Source organism: Corvus kubaryi, unplaced genomic scaffold, assembly GCF_017639235.1.
Source record: "Corvus kubaryi isolate FWS band 111438036 unplaced genomic scaffold, C.kubaryi_AGA036_p1.0 37184, whole genome shotgun sequence".
Taxonomy (NCBI): Eukaryota; Metazoa; Chordata; class Aves; order Passeriformes; family Corvidae; genus Corvus; species Corvus kubaryi.
In genome coordinates, this window is record NW_024581051.1 from 1,923,831 (window position 1) to 1,947,919 (window position 24,089).

At 37.3% G+C, this 24,089-nt stretch overlaps 1 protein-coding gene across 4 annotated transcripts in view; it reads right to left on the reverse strand.

Annotated features, from left to right (window-relative positions):
* Positions 1–415: 415 nt before the first annotated feature.
* The window catches only part of SPAST (spastin), a 39,833-nt gene continuing 16,159 nt past the window's right edge, over positions 416–24,089 (reverse strand). For all 4 annotated transcript variants that reach the window (XM_042022030.1, XM_042022029.1, XM_042022028.1 and 1 more), the window contains 13 exons: positions 21,484–21,671; positions 20,359–20,492; positions 19,937–20,030; positions 16,559–16,633; positions 15,263–15,334; positions 14,662–14,737; positions 14,032–14,123; positions 12,236–12,315; positions 11,387–11,429; positions 10,704–10,783; positions 8,770–8,840; positions 7,118–7,158; positions 416–5,898 (listed from right to left, as the gene is read on the reverse strand). In XM_042022030.1, coding sequence (XP_041877964.1) covers positions 5,776–5,898; positions 7,118–7,158; positions 8,770–8,840; positions 10,704–10,783; positions 11,387–11,429; positions 12,236–12,315; positions 14,032–14,123; positions 14,662–14,737; positions 15,263–15,334; positions 16,559–16,633; positions 19,937–20,030; positions 20,359–20,492; positions 21,484–21,671 — 1,169 coding nt within the window. In that variant the 3' untranslated portion in view covers positions 416–5,775. The remainder of the gene's footprint in view (positions 5,899–7,117; positions 7,159–8,769; positions 8,841–10,703; positions 10,784–11,386; positions 11,430–12,235; positions 12,316–14,031; positions 14,124–14,661; positions 14,738–15,262; positions 15,335–16,558; positions 16,634–19,936; positions 20,031–20,358; positions 20,493–21,483; positions 21,672–24,089) is intronic.

Here is a 24,089-nt window from a genome sequence, read left to right on the forward strand (position 1 = left end):
ATTGTTAACTCAGAATTAGCAGCAGCACTCTCCCCCAGGCAAAAGAAAAGGTGCCATTTTGAAGCCAAGGAAATTGGCTCCAAATTTTTCAGGACTTCACCATGACCACCAGAATTAGTTAAGCGAAACCTCCTGGTTTTCACCATGATCTAGCAAGACTAGGATAAGCACACACTTTCAGTTTAAGCACATTTATTTAGGAAGTAGCACTTCTGTTTACATTAGTTTTAAGAACTTGAGTTATGTTCTTTAGAAACTGATTTATTTACATATTTATTGTTCCATCATCTGGTATACAACACCTGATGTTTTTAAATTTTTTTTAAACCAGCAGCAATTTAATAGGCTTCAAGTTTAATGAAAAGGCTTTTCGTTTTGGACATTTTATCTGATAAACAGACAAGAAAACAGTAAGAACAGGACAAACAAAACATTTTATTGTGAGCTAAAGCTATGTGACTGCTTGTCATGCTTTTTTTACATTGCTTATTAATAAAATGGTGTTTAACATTTCAGAAAACATTCTTAAAAGAACAATGAAACAAAAGTGCTTCAAAACAACAAAACACAAAAATTAATCCCATCCCAGACTGGAGTTGCCCAATATATTTTATGGGGGTGGGGTACGGTGTTTTGTCTCCACCTTTGGTTTTCATTACTTTAATAGATTTCTGAAAAATACTGACTAGCCCTTCACATGACTAAAAATTTGAATCATGTGGCAAAAACAGTTTCTGTACTTCCAGTCCCTTTGACAGGTGTGCGACTATTAGATAAAGTACTTTTCTTCCCCACTTCTAATGGGAGAAAACCCTGCGGAACTGAGAGGCCACACCCCCACATCTTTGACAAATAGGCCTGTGTTAACCAACTACAAAGAATGCTGACCTTTTATCCTCAAAGCCACTTCTCTGAAGAAAGGATTTTAAGAAGTTTATCTTATGAAGGCAAGGAAAGTCTTACAGCAAAACAAGGTTCATCACCATAGTTTCCAGAAGTAATGTCAAGCATTTTCACATCAAAACATCAGACTCTGAAGAATCTGCAGTGTTGAGCCAGTATATTGAATCCACTGAAGGAGTGTGTACCTTGCCAATTATTGCTGAACTCAGGAGGTAGTTATTGACAAGGTAAGAAGTTTCCACTCTAAGACAGTTAACAATTTACACAAGAAGCAGGAAAAACAGAATACACATTTCCCCATATTTTACAAGATGATTTTGTATTTGCAGGAAGTGACAGCTTAACCTCCTCATCCTGTGGCATTATAATTACCCTAACTAAAAGAAAAAATACTGAAAATTATAATTCAATAAAAAAATTCTAAAAGAAAATAGCTCATCAATTGGTCATCTCTTAGGATGTCTGCAGATCATCCTAAGCACGAAAATTCACACAGGTCAGTAAAATATTCAACACTAAATAGCAGCTCAAGAGAAACTAATGTAAAACTGCCTCTAATTAGCACAAGGGCTGAAATAACTAGTTGCATTCACTACCTGCTTGCTACTCTTCATTTCGATTTCTGGTAGAAACCCCAACAACTTAAAGCATCACAAAAGCTTGAGGCTGCCAGAGAGAAGGAATGAAAATCTCGTCAGATACAGTAGCACTGGCCACCTCCCAAAGCTGCCACATGCAGAAGCATCACGAAAGGGCTGGAAAAGCTAGAGAAGCACGTCCTAGGCACAACTATGCATTATCCATGTCTTGGCTAGGAAAGCACTATGAAAATCTAGGGCACGAAGTCTCACCATAGGTGATTAAGGAAACCCTAAGGAGAACACTGCTTTCCAGTTGCAGAAGAGATGTCTCAGTTCAATTTGCCAGCATATCTCACTTCAGTATTCCCAGTACAAAGTACTTAAATTTCACAAGAGGGACTTCACAGCACTGCCAAGCAGTGCTAAAACCCAGTTGTTTAGAATAGAAAAAAATACTATTTATTCTACACCAGAAGGTAAGGTTAATTGAGTAATATGTATAAAAACTGTCATTTTAAAAACATTTGAGAGAATGTAACAGTAAAACCAGCAATAGCCTCTAATTAGTGCAGTGACAACATTCCTTCTCAGTTTAGAGATCCCATTCTTACTAATTTTAAAGTGTTATTATCACATTTGTTATCTACATAAAGTTGCAGGGCCATATTCAACAGAACTGTATTAGCGACTGGCTTTGAGTCAGTAAGACATCTCGGGGCACAATGCCTATTTCTAATACACTAAACTCTGTAAAGTCTAAGAAATTAACAGGACAGAGAAACTTACTTGTGCATAAATACCCTAGTTTAAGGCTTATCTTTTATATTCTGTGTTGGTGTTGTCTTAGCATATGCAGAGAACCTGCACAGGTTTGCTGTAGTCTACAGAAAAGTCAACATTAGTAAAGGGAACATCATAACACGTAACAAATTCTCATTTTAAGGAGAAAGAGCAATCTACAGTGCTTGATTTTCCCCTCCTGTTATACCACCAAAAGTAAGAGCCTGCTGCCTGCAAAGACATTGTTCATCCAGTATGTTGAAAGACAAAAAGTGTGGCTCCTGCTTAATAAAAAGGAGGAACCTGCTTAATAAAAACAGAAAGATATATGAAAAAGGTTGTTAGAAAAACACAAGGGGTTTGGGTTAGTTTTCTCCCTCCAGTAACTTCTACACTTGAAAACCAGCAAAACACACTTGCAGAGAGCCAGACAAGCTGCTTACTAATCATGTCAAAAAAGTGGGTCAAGTCACCCATTCACTAGTGGTGAGCAGATTCACATAAAAAAGGGGGGAGGGGGGGAAGAAAAGAAAAAAGAAAAGAAAAAGAAAGGAAAAAACCAGTTCAGAGAGCTAATGAAATGGCAGTCTTTGCAAAGGTTAAAAGCACTGTCCTGTTTATCTTGATTCAAAACATTGTATTAGAACATAACTTGATTTTATGGAAAATATAGTTGTAAAGTTCTATATAAGTACTATAGACTTGGGAAATACAGGTAATTTGAGGTTGTTGGGAGTTTTTTGAGCAGGGGGAGGGGAGGGTTTGGTGGTTTTTTTCCACTGTTGTGGTTGTTTTTCCCCAGATCTGCTCTTGTACACAGTTAATCCAGCACAGAGATGGAATCACTGGGACTGGGACTTAGTACATGTAAAATGAGAAGATGCAAGAGAATGCCTTAAAGGGAACAGAATTATTCATAAAAGACACTATTCAGAAAATAGCATAAGACATTTAAAGGAGATCTATGAACTGAACAGCACCTGGCCATGGGCTAATAATCCAGCAGCTGTGGGGCAAAATTATGTTGCAGAACAAAATTTTCTTCTTTTTACTGTGTTCCAGCACTAATTTATAGGGCTGTCGTTCATCCATTAAGCAGAAAACAATCAGGCATAACAGAAGACCAAAAGACAGCTGTACCAATCACAGACTCTCTTGACCTGAACTGGTTGTACAAACAAGGGAAAGGGCTGGTCCCTTTTCTTTCTGTGTAGCAGCTGGTGATTCTGACTCTTTGTGATGCACACGGGGGCTACTGTAGCAGATGGGGACTTCTATCTCAACATTTCAGGTACCTATCTCCATGCCAATGACTATGTATTTGAAATAAGTAACTAGTATATTCCTTAAAATTAAGTGGACAAAACCAAAGAGTTTTATAACAATCATTTAGGAACACTCAAAACCAGAAGCATTATCGTCAAAGTTCTCATTTGCCAAGGATCTCGAGGAAAGTTTACCAAAGCTTTATGAATAAAACCAAGACCCCTTCTTAGCTGTAGCTACTTGGCAGATGCTAATACAACAGTAATAGTCATGCTTAGCACTATGAAGAATATTACAAATATGGATCAAGTCAGCCAGGAATCTCCAACAAGAGAGATGGTCTACTGAAGGCAGAACTAAGGCAAAGCAAGACATGAGATTTAAGAATCTGAAATCCTTTAGCATTTCTCCAGAAAAGTGAATCAGGGGAACCAAAGTCACATGTTTCATTTACATAAGACATACATTTGAGAGAGTCCTACCCTTAGAAGGCTAGAAGTGGTTTGGTTAGACTATTTCAAAAGGCATACTAGTGGAACACAATCTTCTCTTATTTGATTGCTTTTAATCTTAAGATCAGTTAAAAGCATCTCTAGTTGGAAAAAAAAAAAAAAAAGAATCCCAAACATATTGCATATGTGCATCTCAAAGGTTTGACAGAGTTTCTGCTATTTAGTACTCAACACCACACAGTGAGCACAGTCCTCTCAGAGTACTATACCTACAGCTCCATCTATCAGCTAGGGTTGGTTTTTTTCATATATACACATATTATTTATAGTCAACTTTCAGTTAAGTAGTTCCAAAAAATAAGTTAAATGAAAAACTAAAAACAAATTCTCTGTTAAGACCAAAAGCAAGCAACACTTACAACTCATTTTCATTAAAACAACAGTAAACAATATACATTTTTGCAGTATCACTAAGTTGGGAGAGTTGTAAAAAAAAAATCCAAACCAACCAAAAAGAAAAACCCAACAACCCACAAACCTGCTTTAACAAGGAACTAGTGTTCTGCCTTGCAAACATCTGTGTTTAATCCATATAGAATTTGTAAACAAGATGTTGGGCCTTTAGAAGTAAAGGCAAAAATGCTTTCCTTTATTATGGTATTTAAAGGCTATCATTTAAGATTTTGGTTTTTTTAATAGCTTGTCATTTATATAATAAAAACAAGTATTTGTACAAAGATGCAGTTTCTTCTTAAAAAAGCAGATCAGTTGAGTGTTTCATACTTTAATATATAAACCAAAACATATGAAAACTATAAAAACATTAATGTGTGGCATGTATTAAACATGTAGCCTCGTATTTGAATGCTTACATGTGAAGATTAAAAAAATTATCACAATGGAAATCTTACTTTCAATTATCATAAACAGACCAAGATACAGAGTAGAAACACGTCATTTCTGAAACTTGACAATTAGCATCACTTACTCTCTCAAACATCATCTGAGCTCAAGTTGTACACTGTAAGCATAAGCTAACATTCTACCAATGGAAGCGTTACAAAATGCATTAAGAGAAAATACTGCCAGTAAATGAATATCTCAGTCTATTCTTTTATTTAGTAATTTTTCTTTTAAAAGGCAGTTTGGATTGGTTTTATAAAGTTGGGGTTTTTTGCTGTTCTGCTATCAAAGGTCTTCTTTAAACCTGTCCTGTGAACATTTCAGTCACATTACAACAAAACAAAAAGACAAATAATAACAGACCAGCTGCTTTTAGCATTTTAATAATCGTAATTCCCCAATGCTGTTCTTCCATTCTGCACAGGGAAATTGTTTTATTTGGCACATTAAGGATAAAAAAAGTCAAAAAAATGAACCGAAGTTTACAAACCTCCAATTGAACATCATTGTTCCAAGTTAATTGTTCATCAATGTCATGGCAAAATTAAAAACAAAAAAACACACACACAACATAGGGAAAGGTCTTCCAATGATCAAATATCACCAGAGCCTTGTAGCTGAAACAATACACATATATTAATGTTCAAACCAGAATCAGATTGCTAGGAATCTTATGTCAAGTCCTATTGTGCTCTTACTTACAGTGTATAAATCCTCACTAAATGGCAAGGAGGCTTTGATGAACACATTTCACATTGTATAATTTTCTCTTAATCTCAAGTTTTAATGCAGATACTTAAATATCTGTAAAGTCCTGTAAACTCTGGCTGCTTCCCAGTCGTCTGCACCAACTGCTGCCCAGGCAGCACTGTTTCACTTCCAGTAGTGTCTCACACTGTGGTGTCTCCAAAGTCCTTGTTCCAGCGAATGTACGCTTCCAGGGTCTGAGGGCTCAAACTGCGCTTTATCTTCTTCAAAGATTCTGTGAAATCTGATAGTTTGATATTTCTCATCTAAACAGAAAACAAAAGACATCAGGGTCACAAGCGGTTTATGTACTTTGATTTATTCAAGAAGTACTTGAGTATTCACTTCTAACAAAACGCATTCTATGAGTGCATCTTGATGTAAGGATGAAATTATTTTACAGTGAGCACAGTCATTCACTGCAACAACCCCCTCAAGGATGGGGTAGTCTCCATTGCTGAAGGTTTTGAAGATATGACTGGGCAGGGTGCTAAATAATCTCATCTAAGTTCCCTTTCCCACAAAAGGATGGACCAGGTGATCTTTCAAGGTCCCTTCCAAACTGGGGTGTATGACCTGATGCAAGAGTCTTGTAATTTAAGACCACCAGTATTTACCATTTTTAATATACTAACACTTGCTAATAGTAATGTCTGCCTTGTTATTTAATAGCTTGTGAGACCGTGTCATTACTTCCTGTTTCAGTAGGTGGTGCATATGAGGACATCACAACAAATGACCACAGATGCTGTTATCCTTCTGCAAAAAATCCTTCCAGCTTATCATAGCCTTAGCCACGACCTCAGGCTAAACACAAAAAGCAACCGACAAATTAAGTCAAATTAAGTTTTGCTTCATCTTCCCCTGTGTAACCCTGGTTTGCACACACACCTGAACAGAAACTTTTGTACACAGGACCAATCACTTCCTTTTCTTTTTGATGTTTACAGCTGCAGTTTGTGGTGAGGAGCTTAATTTTTTTCTTTATGATGGTCCACATGAATGAATGTAAGTATTATACATATACATGCACAAATCTGTTTTAGGTAAAGATGGGGTGGAGGGGGTAGAAGTAATTTCACGTAATACTCCTGGGAATGTTCTTGGGAAGTAACACCGTGAGAAAATAAAAGCCAGGCCTCTGACATCCTCAGATAGGTAACAAATATTGCAGTTCAGTGTGAAGGAAAAGACAGGACAGTCAGCTGAAACGAAGAACAACAGACTGACTAACAGAAAATGAAGTGCTCTGAAGCCTGAAAGCCAACTTTCAAACCACCCACAAACCTCAGACATCTGAGGACAGATCTTTTCAACCTCTATTTCTAAAGAATTTTCCTTAATGAAGCAGTGATTAAAAAGGATAATACCCTCCAAAATTATCCTATTTTGTATGATATTACACATAAAAAAGGGACCTTAAAAAGTTTCTAGTGAGCATGCATTCTATTCAAAGGGGAAAATACAGCTGCTAGAACAGCTTACCTCACTGGCAGACATGTTCTTCACTTGTTCTGGTTTTAATTCTGTAAAAGTAACAATAGATCAGTGAGTTTCCTAAGAAAATTTTCATCACTTCTGACAACTAAAACATGTTAAAAGTACTTCTATTCTGGAAGAAAAAAACCCCTGCAGCTAAAAATTATACCTTTCTGCCCCAACACAGTCTCCTGTATAGAAAGGTACACGATGTTTTTGCCTCCTTCTTCCCCATTTATCAGCTCCTCAACCAGGCTGCTCCCACATTCAGTTACTGCACACACAGTACAAAGTGGTAGCAGAATTACTCCTTCTTCCCAAAGTATGGAAAACAGCACACAAGCCAACAGAGCTACCTTCCCCCATATTACTTCCGGTATCCACAACCTCCCTACTGAATTTCAGGAAACAGAAAGTACAGTCAGCCAAGAACACAGAAATAAAATCAGACAGGGTGTATCAAAGTGCTTCTTGTCCTATGCCACAGTCATGGGATCTAAACATTCTTGTATCATTCACCTTTTTTTTTTTTCTTTTTTTTTTTACTTGCTCTTATGGTATCAACATGTAACAGTAAACATTTTGCTACGAGAGTACAAGAAAAAGAAGCAAAGAAACTAGGTAGGGTTGGCAAGGATGATATACAACTTTTTTTTCAAAAATGTATTGTTTTATATGGAATACAGCAGGAGCAAGTGAAAGAAATATGTTGCACAATGTTACACGGTCTCTTCTTGAGATGGACTTGCATGTGAAGTGAGTTGTCAGCAAAGTAAAGCCTGCATACCTAAATGCATACACTACTAATTCCACCACTCTAAATAAATATATTCAAATTCTTAGGAGACATGATGTCTCTTATGAGAGCCATTTAACGCAGTTCTGTTTCCCAGTTATTACACAGGATTGTGAAAGACGTGCTTTACAAATTCAACAAGTATGTCTACAAACAGAAAACTAATACCAAGTCCTCACAATCTTTTCTACACAAAAATCCCAGTACTAATCTCCACTAAACAAGACCAGTTCCTTCAGATGTGGCTACTGGACACATAACTAGCTAGTTCAACAGAACAAAGAGAGGAGGTATTGGAAAAAAATATTCACATTACAACAGTGGTTTTTTCCAAGTTGAAAATGTCAGAGAGAGAACAAATATAAGTAAAACTCTATTTCATTCACAGTTCTCATCTGAATCACAATTCAACATTAGGAGTTAAAAATATAAAAAGCCATACCATCCAAACTGTATCTAGAAAAACCCCACAAAATTGCTTCTTTTTCAGTTTTCCTTCCTTTAGACTTGAAAGAGATTTGACCACTTTATAAAGACAAGTAATGCAATCAGCAATTGCTATTCAAGTAATAATTTAGCTACAACAGAACTGACACCAGCCTCAGAAAGATACACTAGTTAAAAACCCCACAAATCACTGAGAAACACTTCACACTGCTTTTCTCCTACAACACAAAAATTTTCTGTTTCACATGGTGAGATACTGAAGGGTTTTGTGTAAGTAAATCTTACAAAGATGCTATTATGAAGAACAGACTAAAATCCAATGTAAAAAGTTTCATTTCAGAGGTTTGAGGATTAGAAAGATGTAAGAAAATATATCTCTAATGTCAAAACCTGAATAAAAATCTCTGCAGCTTACCTCGAATGGGGCCTAGGGCTGCATCCTTCGCTAATGCAGTTAGGTCACTTCCAGAGTATCCATCTGTCATTCTTTGTCAAAGGAAAAAGTGGGGTCAAGGAGGAAGGGAAAAAACCAAAAACCTGCTTCAAACCACACCAATTTAATTGCAGATAATCAAAATGTTACTTAATCAGAAGTATTACTTCAATGTTATTTTGCAAGTTTAATAAATCACTCTACGTGATCTGTATTTCACTGCAAGTGATTTTTCACAGATTAAATTTAAAGTACATATATTCAAGTCCTAAATAACATTCTAGGAAAAAAAAAAAGGTAGCAACCAGAATTTGTAGATGAAAACTGATCTCAAGCACATTTACTGTTACGAGAATTCTGTACCAGCAGTTGATGGGCATTTATCAGATTACTGTAACACCAAAACCTCAACTGTCCTGTACTCATTCAATCTGATCAGTACAATGAGAGAACCCAGTACCATGGGTTTAATATGATACAAAAGGAACTGAAAGGAAGGTAAATTCTGCTATCCACTAGGGTTTGTTATTTTAATAAACCTGGCAGATCATCCAAATCCTCAGAACTACAAGAGAGGGAGTAAAAAGAAAAAAAATAAATCAAACCAAGAAGCCAGTCTCTGTGGGAGCTTTTCCAGAATTAGACTTAATATCCAAGTGAACCAATTAAATACTTTGAAGAATAAAGGCCTCCACTGAACCAGGAAGCCACCAATACAAAATGCCAACATAAGAAAAAATAAGTAGTACAGTAGGAAAATTTAAAAACAAAAACCCCACCCTTGCAGAGCAGTGGCTAGCTGCAGTAACAAGAGCTTAGTCTTCTGGAGATCATGAAGTCTGTTATATTTTACAGAAAAAGTTGCAGAGGAGCAAAGGAACACAAAATCATAATGGAGGTTAAATACTTCTCTCTTTCAAAACAAAGAAAAACGGAAAACAAAGCAGGCAGGATGCTCAACTTTTACATTTTCTCTAAACCCTTTAAAATAGGTGTACTCAAGTTGCATATGTAATTTGGTTCTTATATTTGCAGTCTAGAATACAAGACACTGACTGTGTTTTTCCTCCAGTTAGCTATTACTGCAGCCTAAAAGTGGCCTGAGCTAACAGCCTTCAAGTACAGAGAGAATATATTCAGCTGGATTACACATCAGCTTCTGCAATATTACTAAGAGGCTGACATATGCTACATCCAAGACTCTACTAACATCTGGTGTACTACCACAAAGTGAAACAGACTGAAGTACATCTACCTGCATATCTTTGTTATCTCATGCTCTGTTTTCACTCCTTCCTGCCCTACCTGCTTTTTAGTCTAACTTCCTTCACACCCATTATTAGATTTAGGTGACTAACAGCAGTACTGTCTCAATCTTAATGATGAAAAACATAAAACAACTCCGTTTCATAACAGGAGGAAAAAATTAACCCACATTTTCCCAATCAAGTATGAAAGTGAAAAGAATCTAAAATTATCCAGTGCTTGTCTGCTATGTTGGTAATACATTCAACAAGCCTAGTGAGGCACAAGCAAAGAAAACTTGCTTTTTATTTGAAATGAACACCAAGTGCAAAACTGGTGCTACCTTTTTGGATCAGGGAGGAGAGCTGGACTGCTTGAGGGATGGGTGGAAAGAAGCCTCCCCCCCCCTCTGTCCTCCTCAAAGGAAAGAGCTGATGAGCATGTTTCAACAGAAACCTGACTGGGTGTATCCTACACATATATATATATATATATATGCACATATAAAAACACTTTCATACAGCCTGACAGGAAACCATCTTCCCCAAATGCATGCAATTCATGTTGTCACTGTCGGATGATTTACGTTAGTTACATTTTGAATGAATTAAACAGGCTGAATGAATGCAGTAGAGGAATATATTTATTTAGTATAGCTACAAAATACTTACCTAGCTAGTTGAGCCAACTCTTTTTGGGTTAATGGACTTCCTTGCTTGCTTAGAAGATTTTTTAGCAAAATCAATCTTGTCTGAAAAAGATAAAATTATCAGATGTAAAACTCATTTTCATGGAACACTTAAAATTGTGTTGCAAGAACAGAACTACGCTTTTGTCAGTTTGGCTTTTGTGCTTCACCAGTTTAAACTTGCCTATAGTGCTTGTGCAAATAGACTGTACAATATCATCTCTTCAGAAGCAGAGATAGGAATTGGATAACAACAAGACCAAGGGCCTAATTACTAGTATCAAGAAGAAGCCATTAGAATCCTCATGAAAAGTCCTGATCTCCTGTTGAACTGGAAAACATTAAGAAAATTACTTTTATCTTTTGCAATAAAACACTGTCCTTCAGCCAAACAAACATGCTCCTGCAAGTCCTACTTCAGACTTGCCCATGTCTGCTAGTATGTAAGCGACACCTCACTAGTCAAGACATACTGAGTAGCTACCATCAGATTTGCTACTAGCATGAGTGAAAAAAAAAGGCAAAAACTTAAAATAGTTCCCAGAACTAATGCACAGCGTATATGGTCAAGCTGGGCCAGAAGTTAGTTCACAGAACTGTAATCACCCACGAGGGCAAGTTAAGAATATAAGTGTCTTAAAAATATGAGTGGAAAACAGCACTTACTTCCTCGTTTGGTAAAGACACATATACCCGTTTGGTGAATCGTCTGGAAAAAACCCAAACATAAATACATTGTTCACACTGTTCTATAACTATTTAGCACATACAAATCTAACATTTGGTGTGGTTAAGTGACAAAATTTCACTTCCATCATCAAATTCTAGGAAGCAGAACTAGAGATTTTGAAAAAAACACCAACAACCAACCAAACAATATGTATAAGCCACTGGTGTCACCTTACTCTTATCTCAAGTTACAACACTTGTCCCAGAGGGGAAACACTCTAAAGATAGAAACACCACTGACTACCAGCAACAAAATGAGGCATCTCTTAATTTTTACACAAAAAAGTCTTTGGAGTAATTTCTTCAGGCAGTGCTGACATATCTATTTTCCTCAATCAAGAATGAAATGAGAATAAAGTATGAGTACTTCTAGCAAAAAAGTCCTAAGGCAAATCTACAGCAAGATCTGCAGTTGCATAGGACGTCAAAAGTCCAATATTCACAGCGAAGAAATACTGGATTTTTGGTCAATCTGGAATACTGTTTAAATTTTCTCCTTTATTCTGCCATTAAGATCCAAATAACAAAAAAGCAACAGATGCAAGAAATTTAAAAAACACCGACTTGATCTCAACAGGTACTGCTGTTTCAGACAATTCCAAGACCATCGTGGTTGTGCAGACACATCCCAAAAGAGAAGAGTAAAGCCCCTCTTAGGGAGGTTAAATAATTTAACCTTGCTGAACAGCTTTTATTTATTACAAAGCTTCACCAAGATACTAAGCAAAACCTGTTCTTAGTGAATATCATCTTACTATATATTCAGAAAAAGAGACATTTTGATACCTGAGAACAGCATCATCAAGCTCCTGAGGCCTATTTGTTGCCCCCATCACAAGTATTCTGTCCTCTCCAGAAGACTGCACCTATATAATGTAGGAAGGCAAGACAGCTTTCAGTTTACACAGTCTACATTAAGTAGAAACACAACAAAACCAGTTAGAGACTTGCCATGTATTCAGCCCCCTGATGGGATCTCACTATATATGCTTTTTTCCTCCTCATTAAGGTAGATTCAAAATATTCCTCAGATAAATGTAAAGTCAAACTAGGAAAAGGTTAAGAAAAAAAAAAGTCTTGCTGGAGAAAACTGAGACTATAAAACTATAAAAGGCATTTGTAAGTTTAGTCATCAGGAGATAATTATATTGAAAAAGCCAGAGACTTTTTGGGGTTTTAACACCAAACATTGTTTTGAAGCCTACAGGGTGAGAAACAAAACTTTAAACTAAAATATAACCAGAACCACAAAATCAGATCAGAGATCCATCTAACACAGGCCTCACAGGAATCCAGTAATCAAAATACGCTACAAAATAATCATAATAGCAGAAAGACACAGCAATTTCCTTCCCAATTCACTCAGTTGATTTTATACCCAAGAATATGGAGACTTAGACCTTCCAAACTTCAGAGAAAACACTGGGCTATCAGAGACATTATTATTCACTTATTGTCCAATTCTTCACAGATTTAAGTTCACTGCTACCTTACCATGTTCAAAAGGTTCCCCAAAAATATTGTATGACATAGTTACACCTTAAATATTAAGTCAGCAAACCTTGCATTATGCTTATTTTTCCCTTTTATTTTAAGGGAAAACTCTGCATGTGTGTGTAACAATTTCTGCATATCACTGTCACATTGCATTATTTGTCCTAATTCATCCATTTTGGAGTTTCTCCCAACCTTGCTGTCTCTCCATATTGTTATCTGCTCCTCCTGTACCTCACTACTGTTGCTTCACCACTGTAGCAATATTCCACTGTGCTAATGGAACATAAACTAAAATTATTCAATACAAGAACAGTGCTGTGACAGAAAAATATCCTGATACACATTTGTGCGCGTGCTCCACTATGAAACCCAGTTCCTCTTCCCAGGTATTGCATTCATGCCATTAAATACTTCTTACTGTATTCTGCCTTCTCTAGCTTATGATGCCAAGGAAAAAGTTATAGTTCAATGGAAGTTGTACTAACACAGAAATTAATCTTTCTGATGTGTCAAAGCTGTGTATACATGAGATATGTGTGTACATATATATATCATCTGAACTAGTCTGTTTGAAATCCTCATCCCTCAAGTCTCACCCCCTGACAGTGCATGCTTGTGACATATTCCTTTGAAACCAAAAACTACTTAAAAGCCATTTAATCTTGGTTTACTTTGCTAGAATAGAGAGAAGTGATTCATCAAATCATGCAATTGCAAACATGGATTCAACTCTCCCTGACCCTCAAATGTCCCTCTTGCCCTGTAAGAACATTTGTCCTCACAGCTCCTTTACTATTGCCATCTGTTATCCTTTCTTCTCTGTCCATAATCTTCTAACACATTATTACAGCTCATCTCCAGATTGCTACCTTTCAGTCCAGACTGCATTTTCCAGAATATTACAGTAAGCAGGTAGAAAATTCAGAACAACCAAAAAAAGCTGTTTGCTGATGACAGTGAGGTGGGAGGGAGGCTGAGCTAAGCCCCAGCAGCCAAAACCTTTGTAATTCACCTATAGGTTGTACTGGCACCCACTATATTAGCCAATTTAGCTAAATTAAGCAATACCAAGACTAAATACTTACACCATCGAATTCTATTAAAAATTCTGTTTTTAGACGCCTGCTAGCGTCATGTTCACCTTCTCGTCTTTCACATAAAAGGCTATCAACTTCATCTAAAAAACAAAGAAATACATCTTAATTAAGCATACCACATCATAGTCTTTGTATTTGCCCAAGTTCCTTTGCTAATAGAGGGCTCCATTAAGAAAGACCAGATCTTTATTCCTTAGGAGCCAGACAGATCTTACGAAAGTTTAAAAACTTGTATTATGTGTTGACCTTTGAAGAGGTAATGCCAAGCACAGATGAGAGGGGAAAAAAAAAATATATATATATATAAACCTTTCTGATGAAAACTGCTACTCAGGACAAGCAAACCCATTTGCATATTTGATGTTTAATGGACTTACTCTGTAAAGGCAGTACAGTATTTTTCTTTTTGAGAGCACCTCTTCCCACTATTACCACCAATTAAATAATGTAACAGTAATTTAACATGCTTTATATGAACTACTGATTGGCCAGCAGGTCATATCTGCAGAACTACCCAAAAGAAGATTACCCAACTATTCCAATAGTTAATTACTTACTAATCTCTAGTAAGCAAGATTATTTAAGAAAATAAATAAAAGTTAACATTTACAGTCTTACCAATAAAAATTATAGAAGGCTGAAGTTCTCTGGCTACTGCAAATAGAGCACGCACCAGTTTCTCCCCTTCACCCACCTAAAATAACAATAAACTGGTTTTGGAGTGGGTTAAAAATTTTTACAAGACAACTAACAGAAGGACCTACAGAAAACCTAGCTGGTAATCAACCACACTCAGTCCATTTATACATATTCAGATTATCACTGGTTCAGTACATACAATGCTATTGTTTACATCTTAAAAGAAACATTACAACTTCTATTATAATCACAACTGAGTTAATTGTCAAGAGATTTTGGTGCCTAAATTACCACAGTGAAAGAGAGCTGGGACCCAACTCATTCACTTTTTAAAGATGAAAAACCCCACAACCACTCATCTGCATTACTGTCAGTGTCATCGCTGAGCTGCAAAAACCTTTGACATTGATTGATCACAAGCACAAAACGAAATTTCTTTACTTCACAAGTCACTTTTTAAAAACTATGTTCACTATAGGCTAACAGTTCGCCAAGGACTCATCAGAAGTCTCTGGCTTTCTTAAGCCCCAATTACAGCATAGGTGTTTTCAAATCAATACAATTTACAGCCATTACTTACATATTTTGAAGTCAGGCTCGCTGCGCTGATGTTAAAGAAAGTAGCATTTGATTCTGCAGCAACTGCTTTGGCCTAAGAGAGGGGGAAAAGCAAAAGTATTTTTTAAAACATTATATTGAAGATAGTTCTCTGCATCTGTAGTGAATACTCATGTCCTGATTGCTGATTTTGAAAACCCCTATTTGTTCAAAGGGAGCACCTTGTAAATGGTACAGAAAACTTCTGTCCAGGCCATTTACAAATGAGAATGGATATGCAGTCAAACCAAAAGAGAAATTTTCAGACTCCCATAGACTTCTCTACTCCCATTAGCTCCATAGCCAACCACAACTTGCCTTCTGAAGAATAAAGGTCTCCATTTCCTTTCAATTCATCCTGAATAGACATCTAAGCCAGTTTTAACTAATTTAGGGCGGTAATTTAAGGTATCAGTTGGAATTATGGTGGTTTTTCCCTTCCTTTATCTATGCAAAAGCTGTTTTCAGAGGAAAGCTAGGAAAAATAATCAGTTGGAATGCTCATTCAGACTACCCCTCTTCTTTAACAGTTTCACCATAGTCAAGAAATGGTGATTCCCTGGTTATAGAGTCTAATTTTAGTGATTAGGAATTATGTTCCAGTATGTCAAACATAACAGATGAGCCTACATGAGCTGCTCAACATTCACACTCCTGCACTTCAGAGCTGATGCAGCTCCAGTGTTAGCAGAGAGTGTGCAGCTGCAGCCACACCATGTGATGCAGGACGATGTGCCTGGCTCAGCTGCACCAGGACACTCGATCCCTGCCTGATGGGCAGTCGTGTTGCTCCAGCTCCCTGGACCTAGCAAAAGCTGAGAAAACAACCTGCAGCCAAGCAGTTCCACAGCCCTTACGCTCTTTGCACAGCCGTGTGCAAGTGAGACAATCCCCTTTTTTGCTACTGTGCTAGCTCCCCCTTTCCAAAATGTACTTCTAGTATGTTTCAGTGGAAAGCAGATAATTTCTGATTAATCACTGCTGTACAAAACAATTAACCCACTTCCTTTTGGTCTCTCTGAAAATGAAACCTGGACTTGCTGGTTTAACTTTTGAAATATTACTTGTCATAGTGAAAATAACTAAAGAGAGAACAGTTTAGCAATACCCTCCACAAAACCCAGGGTTAAGAGCAATTTTGCATTTTTATATATAAAATGACACCATAATACATATTCTGTAAGAATGTACAGTTTATTACTCCAAGCCCCAAACTGAAAGCCACCCCTTGTGGTTACATTTTAAGCCCATCAACTCAAGCATGAAGTAATTTTCTCACCAACATTGTCTTCCCATTTCCTGGCGGGCCGAACAGCAGTAAACCACGAGCAGGAGCTCTCAGACCTGTAAATAACTGAAAAGGCCATCATCATAAGTTATCTTCAAAGACTTGAATAAAATGCTGCTTCACCTCTGCAAGAGAATGGTTTAAGACTGAGGAAGGGCTGACTGGCTAGCACTTACAGTAGCAGTACCACAACAGTACAGGCTTTGAGAGAACTACACTCCCTTACTAACTTGACCTAATGCACACCACTATTGTTTCCCACACAGCAGGTAAATTACGTTGTAACTGTTCTGCACATGGATGCACTGTGAAAGCAGTTTAAAACACTTTCCACAAGACAGACTAGCCTATCGAGTTTAAAGCATCAATTCCAGTTAAAAAGGGAGTAATGCAGGTGTATAGTAGGAGAGCTAAGTAGTCTTCCTACTAACTCCATATGGAAGAACTCCTTCATCTTTCCTTATTAAATGAAACCTGAGAAGACAAGCTTCCAACGAAATGATTTAAAATATTACTTAACAACCACCTACTCTCTCTATGCTACTGATAGTCATCTCCTCTCTCTCACTTTGCACTAGATTCATCTTTCCTTCTCTATAAAATTGCCCCCACCATATGTAGCATCACATCAAGTCTACAAATTCTCACAGAACACATAACTTTTAGTTATTACTCTTGCCTGTTTTCTCTAGCACTTTCCCTCAAAAGTTTCAGAGTTTCTCTTTTGGTCTCACACTCACCCCTCCCTTCCAGCTTCCAGTAATTCCAATAAACAAGCAAAAGCAATAGGAGGGTATCTCATATACATCCCATGTGTAAACAGCACTGTCAGCAGGCATTTCTTTCCACAATATCCATGACAACAAATAGATCCATTATCAGTGTTCTATTTCTGTCATGACCGACCAACACATGTTTACTCTATTATTTCATCATCCACAACATTTTGTTTGTCTTGACTCTAATCACTAGAAGTAGTTACCCGGCTATTCATTAAGTGAACACTCCAGTGTTTCTGCTTTCCATGCTGCATACCACCATGTGCATTTTTTTTGTCTGACTTCTTTTGTCCGAAATAATTCTTGGGGAGTTCCACCATTTTCACACAGCCCAGATCAAATCTATAACTCTTCCTCACCTTGATCATCACCTACAGTTCGGCTGCAATTGCCATTTATCACTAAGACACACTAAGCTTTTCAAGTTTTTGTTAACAGACTAATTATACTAAACATGGTCTGAACTAACTGCTACCATTTCATTAGCATCTGACCACTGAAATAGTTGCAGTGTTTCCTGTTTAGGTACATCAACTTTTGCTCTCCTACAAAAATACCACTAATTGGCTTGTTAAATATGAATTTGAGTTCAAAACTCATTAAGATTAAAACTGAACTAGTGTTAATTTACTAAGTATCCCCCTATAGTTGCCACATCTAGTGTGTTCAATGACAAGGAATAAAACCAACCCTCTCTACTTCCAAGGAAAGGTTAAAAATTCACGGGATTCTCTGTCCTTATTACATCTCAACCCACACCAAGGTCAGGCCCATTGCTAGCTACAGTAACATGAGACAACCTTACTGAAGATACCACGTTACCAGAAAAGAGTCACAGCTACTCCAAGCTCCAACCCAGCTCCTTGTGTTAGTATCACAAACAACACTCCTGACATACTACTGCACTGTAGTAACAGAGATGCTATAATGACATCTTCCTTCTGCCTAACAACATCTGAGCACACACATTTGTTGCTACAGCTTTGTTTTCCTTACACCTCATATTTCTGTGATGCTATGCCAGGTTTAGGGTTTCTTCCCTACACTGCTTCAAAACCAGTTGCTGCATTAAGAGGAAAACCACAGAGCAACTCCAGTCACCTGTCCATGTGACAAATGAGACCCACAAGCAAACAAAGTTCAAACAGTAATTTTTCTTCAATAATCACAGAATTATAGATTGGGCTGGGTTGGAATGGACTTTGAAGATCATCTACTTCCAACTTCCCTGCCACTGACAGGGGCATTTTCCACTACTGCTCAAAGCAGCTTCCAATCTGGCTTTGGACAACTCCAGGATGGGGCATCTACAACTTCTCCGGGCAACCTGTTCTAGTGCCTCACCATCCTCACAGTGAATAACTTCTTCCTAATATCCAAATCTAACCTACTCTCAGTTTGAAGCTATTTTCCCTTGTCCTGTCACTACTTGCCCATGTAAACAGTTCCTCACCAGTTTTCCTGTAGGTCTCCTTCAGGTACTGAAATAATGTAATACAGTCAAGCCTGGAGCCCTCTTTTCCTCCCCAAGCTTAACAACCCTGATTCTCTTAGCTTTTCCTTATAGGAGAGGTGCTCCAGCCTTCTCATCATGTAGGTGTTCCTCCTCTGGACTCGCTCCAGCAAGTCCACGCCCTTCCTGTGCTGGAGACCCCAGAACTGGACACAGTACTCCAGGTGGGAATCTCATGAGTGCACTGCAGGAAATCATTGCATGCTATTTCCTCAAAAGCACTGCAACTTTCAGTAGGTTCAGCTTTAGAAAATGATCAATTTAACTTTTTCTTACAAGTAGCTCAGAAAATTCCAGTAGTATACAGACTAGGCCTGAATCTAGGCAGTCACAGTAGCTGAGGTACCATCTTTGATAAATAAAAGCCTTAATGATCAATTTCCATACAGTCAAGTAAAGAGGAAATCTGCCCTCAAATGTTGTATACCTCAGTGTATTTGCTTGTTCACCCCACTTCTTTGCGTCCTCTCCATCTGTGAATAAACTATTCAGAGTGTTTAACCAACATCCTCACAGAGAGGATGACCAAAATAACACTAACATTTTTCCAATCAGATAGTGTCACAACCTAATTTACCTATACAAAGCTCTTCCATTTCACTCTTCCAGTTCTGGGCTTTGTCCTTTACATGGCCATATAGGGCTGGACACACAGCTATAGCCATCTGGAATAGTCAGCCTGACAAACAGTGAGAAATTTTGTTTGTTTGCTTTTGCTGTTTGTTTTTTTTTATGGGATTGTGGGGCTGTTGTGGTCTTGGTTTTGTTTGGTTTTTTTAGGGGTTTGTGGTTTGCTGATTTGGTTTGAGGACTGGGGTTTTTGGGGGTTTCTTTTTTTTTAAAGCTCTTGCTCCAGTCACTTTCTGCAACATTGATTAACCAGAAGACAAGAATTTCACGGTAGTATTTTAACACATAAATCCTGTATTCTCCTTTTCCAAGTCGGCTATCACCACACAGCTACACTTAGCAATCATAATCAGTAAAAACAGGATTCAAGAATCGTCACTTCATGTGAGAGGCACAGTACATTTCTTTGATCCTGTCACAGATTGATAACAATACCCAGTTGCTTACCTCAGGTCTAAGAGAGGGAAGGATAACAATTTCTTGCAAAGCTTGTTTAGCCAGTTCCTGCCCTGCGATATCATCAAATTTGACAGCTGGCCCACTAACAAAGAAATGGAATACTAATTAGTCTAACAATGAGATACTCTTTTTCAGCTGCAGCTGACTAATTTCATGCATTTGACTATTTATACAGAACCCTTTTGAGAAAAGCTACAACTTATGTTGTTAAGTATTTTAAAACACAAGCATTTCTGATTTGAATTTTCATCCTTTTGCCAAAGTAACAATAAAAAAACCCCCATCCAAAACGATCCTCAAAAAAACCCACAACAAAGTAGAAGCACTAATTTCATTCCAAGTGGACCAAGATTGTACTGAATGAAAAACTGATTTACTGGACTGAAAAGCCTACTTTTCTTCATACTTACCTATCAACAACTTCATTTAAGATAAGATTAGCAAGATTACTGTCCACATTTCTAAATATCTTCGTGTCTTTCTTTTTTCGAGGAGCAGTGGTAGGAGTAGAAGGTTTATTTGTTCTGCTATTTTTAGGAGCAGCCTGGAGAGGGGGGAAGAAAAAAAACCCAAAAACCCCAGATAAATACTTTATAAGTATAGTGTTGAACAAAATAAAATCTACATTTCATCTGCTCAGTAAAACAGCATGTTAATACCCAGTATTCTAATGCTGTATTTTGCCATAAATCATACTATCATTAGTCAGCCACAAGTAGAATATCTTAGGCTCCAGTGGTGAAGAGTCTTTGGTTTGGGGTTTTTTTGTTTGATAATTAATTTATTTAACTATAATATTTTCCCCCAGCATACTCTGGAAATAAGCATCACAAACCATCTCAGGTTCTCAACACCTATAAGCAAGAATTCCTACTGCTGTCATACTTTGTAACAGGCCACTTAAAAGCCTTCATATTATATCAGCTACAATGTTGCTGATATAATTCATGAATTCATGTTCACTCCATTCTGCTCTTCATTCTACTTTACTGTGAATAAGGATGGTAGGGGAAAAGATGGGTCAACAAAAATGCTGTATTTTTCTGTATTCATGGTATAGGACTGACTTCTGTGTTTCAGTCACAGCCTAACCATAATTTGCTTTTCAATGTGGTTGCAATACAACCTGTGTGTGCATTCATGCTTTGAAGTTAAGAACATGTGGGGGAAAAAAATCTTCTAGTTCTGGAGTAAGAGGTTTTTTCCCCTCCATCTTTTACATACTGGAAGTAACACTTATTTTTCATCTAGATAACTTTCACTCCGTTTCCCAGGCAATTTTAAAAACAAGTACTATTTATTACTGTGATTATACTAAAAATTCATTTGCCCATGCACCCACCTGATGCCCTCCAATTTCTAAAATCCACTCTGCAGCCTAGCTCAAGAGATTTGGCCAAAAACTTGGGAGTTTCAGTTTTTTCAAAAAACTTTCTGCTGCTACACCACTGCAATTAAGGCATTAAATCCAAAGCTTGTTCTGGAATTTACACTGACTTTTCAAGTGTATACTTCCACATTTATCCTCACCATACCTTGTGAGTTGAAGGTGCAGGATTAGATGCTGGTCTAGACACAGAAGATGATGATATCCCACTGTAGCTGGGCGTTCTGTGGTGACCTGAAAGGCCTGTGGATCCAGTTTTTGCAACAGTCTTTGAACGAGGAAGGGAATTACTTGTGTGTGTTAAGGGGTCCTTCTTTTTTGGAACTGCTCCACTTTCTATAAAGAAAACCAGTGGCATAAGAACAGTGGCAGCAGTCATACTTTTACCATCAACTGCAACTACAAGATAGAATTGTTGAAACATATAATACAGTATTAGAGCAGAATAACGTACATTTCTAAAGAGGTTTAGTGTTTTTAAGGGGATACTGACTGCTGCTTCCACCTACAGCTAAAATTCTAATTTTTAGGAGCTCTCAAAATGAACCCTAGTAAGCCATCTTAGAAAAGCCAGACATAACAGTCCTGTTATCAAGGGAAGAACACTATCTATTCCTTATGATGCAAAGTCTTCTGGCTTGTGTTCTGCTGCCTTCTTTCCCAAGAACTCTTGAAAACAATCATCATAATAACCCCCAAATTTCAAGCCTTTAGATTCAGTGTTCATTCTCTAAGTGACATTAGCAGGCTAGTCAATTGGATGCTAGCTAACATTATCTAGCACCTTCCGCACAGAAGCTTCACCAAGGCATTTTAATCTGGAAAAATTACAAGAGTTATACCTGCAAGTGACTGTCAAGTGCTTTTTCTTTCAACTTGCTTTCACTTTAGGAATCTCAAGAAGTAAGTAAATTCTGAATGGACAGCTCTGAAGCAGTTTACCTTCCTACATTAAAAATTAAGTCTTAAAATACATTGAAACATCACCAGACATTCCACTCACACTACTTATTCACCTCTATGATGAAGCAGGAAAGTCTCAAATTAGGTGACACACAAACTTGAAATATTTGCCACAGGTCATCAAACTACAAAAAGCCATTTTGATCCAGAGTAAACAAAATAGCACTTGATGTCTACGCTCTCTGTATGACATACATGATAAAATAAACTTCCTTGGCACAGAAATGGCCAAGTGTAAAACATCAAATCAGAGATTAAGAGATAAGAATGTGATACAGCAAGCAAGCAGGTTGATCAGGCTGGTTAATGATTAGAGCATAGCTTTAGATCACAGTATTTTTTGTGGTGGGAATACACTACTGGAAACTGTCTAGTACAGTACCGTCATCTGTGACAGAAACTGTAAATACTGTCTTATTCTATATCTTTTCAAAAGGATTAAAGTGGTTTTTTATTAGGTAAGAGAAATAAGGGCATCAGAGGTAAGGAAACTCAAGATAGATTTCAGCTACAAGTGTCTTCACTAGGATTGTAGAAACTTGCTACTCAATTTGACCTGCTAATCTTAAGGAACAGGCCAAAGAGCTCTGATTTTTAAGGAAATTAGTGACTCTATGAAGAATTTTTAACTTAGAACATTGCAGTTCAATGAAAAATACTTTTAGTAAAAAGCCTTGTAATTCTAAATGTTGTGTTTAAAAAATTCAAAGAATACTTGAGTCAAACAGTATCATGGAAGGATTAATTAATAGTTACTACGTTCTCAGCCTCTTTAAACATTCTAACAGGAGCAAATCTCTACACAGCCTGCAGGTATCCTTAACAACCCAGTGAAAAAGTTTCTAAAGCCTTTCTTCAGCCACAAATCCAGCCCTTTTTAGAGTTACAGAAACTCTGCAGTGGTCACAATAAACAATGCTGATGTATCAATATGCAAGAAACAAGGCAATTTGAAGAATATCATTAAGTACATTTACCTGTAATGTTTCTTGTTAAAAACAAACAAACAAACGAAAAAACAAAACAAGAAAAACCACCAAAACTGGCTACTGACTAAATCACACACAGTTCCAGAGCTGGATACAGTTACTTAGTCATTCCTGCACAGGAATTTAGACATCAAAAACTCTTTAAAATTAGGCAGAGTTAGTAACTTTCAAGTTCAAAAAGCAGTATATGAATCTATTAAAACATCTAGCTACTCAGCACTTTGACTGGTCCAATTTAATCAAAAGGTGGCACTCAGTTTGGGTGGGGTTTTTTTAGCCCACCTCAACCTCATTTGCACAGCTGGCTTGAAGTCAACATGGGAAGGCTTCAAAAACCTAAATTAGTTTTTCTCCATGTCCTTCACCCTAACATGCTGCTCAATTATCTCACTCTACCAGAACTACCCCCACGCATTGAGAACAATACACAGATATTGCAATTTTGAGGGTCATAAAATTGCACAGGTAAGGAGTATTTCAGGAAGCTGGAAACAGAAGCAGGGAAAGAAGGGAAAAGAAACAAGGTTTTAATACAAACTACGATTTACTCTAACGGCGCCTTCAGGATTCAAGACCAGTAAATTTACACATTTTGTTGTCAGTCCTGATGGGCAGCACATAAAGAAGCACTGATGAACAGCTCCTGAACATAGCTGTTTGTTGAGTGTTAATTCCAGAGGGAAATTTCACTTTATATACAAATTTTCATTGAAGTAACAAATAAAAATGTTAACAAACTGTTCAGAATTACAGTTTATCTGAAGTTAACCTATTTCTAAAGCACAAGGTGTTTAAGTGAACA